We start from the raw sequence: 4142 nt of genomic DNA on the forward strand, positions 1-4142 counted from the left end.
GACCCAGGCTTGGAGAATTCGTTTTATTCCAGGGCTTAGCCAGGTACAGCATTGCTGGGGCGTCGTCAGGCAGGGGTCTAACAATATTTCAGGAACTGATATGGGTTAGAGGGGTGGAAAGCCGTGAAAATACACAGATTTCCTCAGCCTTTAGGGAAGAGAATTAAAAAAGAAATGCATAAAGGTAATAAATGGTTTCAAATGATGGGTCTGTAACCCCCAAGGCGGAACTAAGGTGGTGGGAGGAGCCAGAAAGTATCTTCACTCTGAATCCAAACCTGAGGATCACGCCTGGACATCAGCACGAGGCCTGTGGAACGTCTACCCACTTCCTGCTTGAAAAGTCAGAAACCGGGAGCTCCCGCTGTGGTGCAACAGGATTGGCACCCTCTTGGGAGCGCTGGGATACAGGTTCGATCCCCAGCCAGGCACAGTGGGTTAGGGATCTGATCTGGCATTGCTGCAGCTGTGGCTTAGGTCACGACTGCGGCTTGGATCTGATCCCTGGCCCGGGAAATCCGCATGCTGCTGGGCAGCCAAAAAAGAAGAAAAAAAAAAATCGAAAAGTGAGACATCAGGCCTGGGTTGAGAGTGAAGAAGACACACCTGCCTGAGAACTTCTAGACATCAGGACACAGACCCAAGGCTTGTGGATTAAAATGAAAGCTCTAGGATGGGCAGTCTGGCACCAGGCCCCTCCTGCAGCTCTAGAATGCATCCCCACCCAGGATCTGAGGGCCCTGGACCCGGATGGCTGGGCCACGCCAGGCTCCGGGCCCCAGCCCTACTGTCATTGGGTGGAGTCCTCCCCGGCCTGCACCCAGCGGATAGTGCGGGCCCGGCTCTCCTCCCAGGAGAACAGGGGCTCATAGCCAAAGTGGCGTAGAGCCTTGTCTGTGCTGACAGTGAAGGTGGTGTTGGCCACGGCCAGCGTGTAGGGGTTGAGCAGGGGCGCATAGAGCAGCAGCGGCCGCAGCAGCCACTGCAGCAGGGCATTGAGGGTGGCCAGAAACAGCAACAGCCAGTAAGGCAGCAGCGGGCGGCTGCCCACCAGCCGCAGTCCGCAGGGGCCCAAGAACTCCATGTTGAAGTCCTCGTAGCTCTTGTAGGGTGAGTTGTCATAGCAGAAGTACACCTGGCCACCCATCAGTGGCGCTCGGTGCTCTAGCTCCCGGGCCACCAGCACGTGCATCCAGGCCACGTTACCTGCGGGGACAGGGCCGAGGGGAGAAGGGGGGGAAGTGGCCCTCAGTGCCCTTGTGACCAGGTCCATGCTGGTCTCTCCCTGGCCAGTGCTGGCCAAGCTGCCCCCTCTTTGGTCCCTTGTGGATGCTGCCCTCATAACAACAGCTGTGCTGAAAGCTGCTTCCCTCCAGGCCCTGTAGCCGTTTGCCCTCGAGGGCCAGCCTGAATGGAGGCTATTTTTTCTGCTGATGGTCCTGGGACGATGCTGCTCCCATAACTCCAACCCTTTCCTCACTCAGCCTGTGACACGTTTTGAGGCCATCCTTCTCGCCTTGCATGGCCCTTGTCTGCTCTGGCCCAGGTATAGACCGTCCTCTCTTAGCCAGAGTACACAACCATCCCCGACCCCAGAACCACGTGGATCCCAGAGCCCTGTTAGCCTCCCCCCGCCGCCTAGCCCAGCCTCACCCACGTAGACCCGGCCATGCTCCACAGAGGCCGGGATGGCCCGTAAGAGCCGACCCCCCAGGCGGAGGCCCTGGTGGTAGAAGTCCTTCATGATCTGGTGGCCTTCACCATAGATGCCAGTGGGACGCAGGGCACACGTCACTAGGGGCAGCCCCCCGCGGACCTGGGGGCAAAAGGCAGGCACTGCTAAGACCTAGGACACCCCGCCCCTAGGGCCTGCCCTCTGCCCTGGCCTCCAAAAGCTGGAGATGGAGGGGAGGTGCCCAGGGCAGGATGCAAAGGCGCCTGCAGGCCCTGGCTCTGCCTCTGCCCGGCAGCCCTTTCCACCCCCGCTCTGGCTCCCACATCTCATCCGCTGTCTCACCTTCCTTCCGTTGGCTTCGAGGACCAGCCGCTCAGCCAGGGCCTTGCTGCGAGGATACGGATGTCTGTGTGCTGCCTCGTATGGGGTATTCTCATTGCCCCTAGTGGGGGGAGAGGGAAAATTCTTAATGCTGGGGAGAGAGGGGGCCCTTGAAGGACTGAGGGGAACCTCAGCTCACCTGTAGAAGGGCTGGCCCTTGATGTTGGGCCCCACAACTTCCATGCTGCTTGTGTAGACCAGGAAGCGTGTTCCATTCTGCACACAAGCCTCGATCACATTCTGTGTGCCTGGGGTAGGGGGGGACGTCTAAACCAAAGCTTCCTCCCCCTCTGCATCTTTCCACTTCCCATCCCAAAGCTGGAGGAGGACCTGAGTCTTCCAGCTGCAGGGTGAACCACAGCAGGTCAGTGAGGGCCAGCCCGCCGTGATGGGCAGGAGTGTCCACAGGACAGATTGTCACAGGAGAATTACAGAGGTCAAGGTCAAAGAGGGGGCAGGGAACAAACAGCCAAGTTCAGGCCATGCGCCAAGGAGGATTGCGTGTGTGATCAGAGTAGGTGGGGAGCCGCTCACCCTGCACGTTGACCTCATGGATGGTCTCCGGATTGGCTCTCCCGAACACATCCACCAGCCCAGCTGTGTGGATGACCACATGGGCTCCGGCCACAGCCGCTGCCACCTCATGGGCTTGGGTCACGTCCCCCTGGATGGCAGTCACCTGCACGGGCCCTGGGGATGGGTAGGAGCAGCCAGAGGCAATGTCAGAGCTGAGGCCACAGGCCAGCTGCTGGGTTCGGCCCACACCCTTGGAAGCCACATATTCCCAATGTGACTCATTCATCCCATCTGTCCACACTGGAAAACATGAGAGACATCATCTTTTCCACCCCAAGGAAGGAAGTCCACATCCTCTCCCCCCACCCCCACTCTGCCCCACCACAGTCACCTGTCTCCAGTTCCTCCAGCCAGGGGCCCAGGTGTAGGTCGAAGACGCGCAGCTCACAGAGCCGGGGTTCCTGCTGCAGCAGCATGCGGACCACATGTTCCCCCAGGAAGCCACAGCCACCTGTGACCAGGTACACCAGCTTCTGGGCCTGAGCAGAATCTGCCATGCCCTGCTGGGGAAAGAGAGCCTGGCTCACCTGGGTTGCCTGCTGCCACCTGCCCCGGCACCTACAGCCCACCTGTTACTCCTAGAAGAGGCCTCTGGCTTAGTGGACAGCAACAGTGACCCGGGGCCTGGAGCCATTTCCAGAGGCTGCAGCCATGGGAGCCACAGCCAGGCTACCTGCCCCAACCCTGCCAGCCGCACTTACCGAGATGAGGGGAAGACTTGGCGTGCAGGGAGGGCTCAGGGTTTGAGGCGGAGGAGGAGGTCCCGAGACAGAAAAGGAAAGGCGGTTGGCAGGGAGCCGGGGAGGCAGGGAGAGGAAGGTGGGAAGGGCCGGGATGGCGGGAAGGGACCCTAGGCCCCTGGCATCACTGCTGCCTACCTGCTGCCAAGGTCCCAGGACACCCAAACTGGCCACCGGGAGGCCGTCTTCGTCCCCCAGGCCAGCGGGCCCGTGACACAGTCCCCTTCCGCTTGCTCCTCCTCCCTCCTGGCCCATTCCAGGAACAGAGACCAGCCCAGCCTCCACCTCTCCGCCCACCTTACTCTTGCCACAGGGCACCCTCTGGTGGCCACTCCACGCTGCACTGGCATCTGCTTCCAGCAGAGAACTTGAGGAAAGGGAATGGGGAAGCCAGAACCTGCTGGGTGGGCGAGGTAAAGGGAGCAGGCAGGGTGACCTCGCTCCCAGGGCATGATGTCAGTCCTTCCCTCCTGCTGGATTTCCCAGGAGGCCAGAAGCCCAGCAGCAGCTGTGGTTCTGGGAAGGGAAGGGAGGCCTGACCTTGGCCCTGCCCTGGCCGGCCTTGGCGGGGGATTTCTGGATGGCTGTTCCAGCCTAGCAGGTGGCCCAGAGTGATGGTGGCTGAGTCTGCAGGTCCTGGCTCTTGCCCGAAAGGCCCTCTCCCCATCCCAAGCTTCAGGCCACCTGTTTCCCCCTCTCTTCACTTGCCCCACCCTCTGTCCTCAGCCCCCATCCCACCCTACTCTTTCCCAAAGATACTGACCAAGCAC

At 60.6% G+C, this 4142-nt stretch overlaps 1 protein-coding gene across 3 annotated transcripts; it reads right to left on the minus strand.

Moving 5' to 3' along the window:
- Positions 1-9: 9 nt before the first annotated feature.
- HSD3B7 (hydroxy-delta-5-steroid dehydrogenase, 3 beta- and steroid delta-isomerase 7) lies at positions 10-3971 on the minus strand. 3 transcript variants are annotated; one of them, XM_047780045.1, is made up of 7 exons: positions 3511-3971; positions 2964-3132; positions 2591-2746; positions 2196-2304; positions 2018-2117; positions 1654-1816; positions 10-1206 (listed from the first exon to the last, which is right to left on the minus strand). In XM_047780045.1, the coding sequence occupies exons 1-7, from the start codon at positions 3625-3627 to the stop codon at positions 791-793; spliced, it is 1230 nt and encodes a 409-aa protein (XP_047636001.1). In that variant the 5' UTR covers positions 3628-3971; the 3' UTR covers positions 10-790. The 3 variants fall into 3 exon arrangements, with proteins under 3 accessions (XP_047636001.1, XP_047636000.1, XP_047636002.1); XM_047780044.1 differs by having other exon boundaries at positions 2964-3135; XM_047780046.1 differs by lacking the exon at positions 3511-3971 and adding an exon at positions 3334-3496.
- Positions 3972-4142: the final 171 nt, after the last annotated feature.

The sequence above is a fragment of the Phacochoerus africanus genome, chromosome 5 (assembly GCF_016906955.1).
Source record: "Phacochoerus africanus isolate WHEZ1 chromosome 5, ROS_Pafr_v1, whole genome shotgun sequence".
In the NCBI taxonomy this organism is placed as follows: Eukaryota; Metazoa; Chordata; class Mammalia; order Artiodactyla; family Suidae; genus Phacochoerus; species Phacochoerus africanus.

Bases quoted from the DNA above. Each gene is read 5' to 3' on its own strand.
- HSD3B7 (XM_047780044.1), bottom strand. From the start codon at position 3,627: ATGGGCCAGGAGGGAGGAGGAGCAAGCGGAAGGGGACTGTGTCACGGG. The intron at 3,136-3,510 runs GTAGGCAGCAGT...CTCTTTCCCCAG, and splicing joins TCCTGGGACCTTGGCAGCAG to CAGGGCATGGCAGATTCTGC. The intron at 1,207-1,653 runs GTGAGGCTGGGC...CTGTCCCCGCAG, and splicing joins GCATGGCCGGGTCTACGTGG to GTAACGTGGCCTGGATGCAC.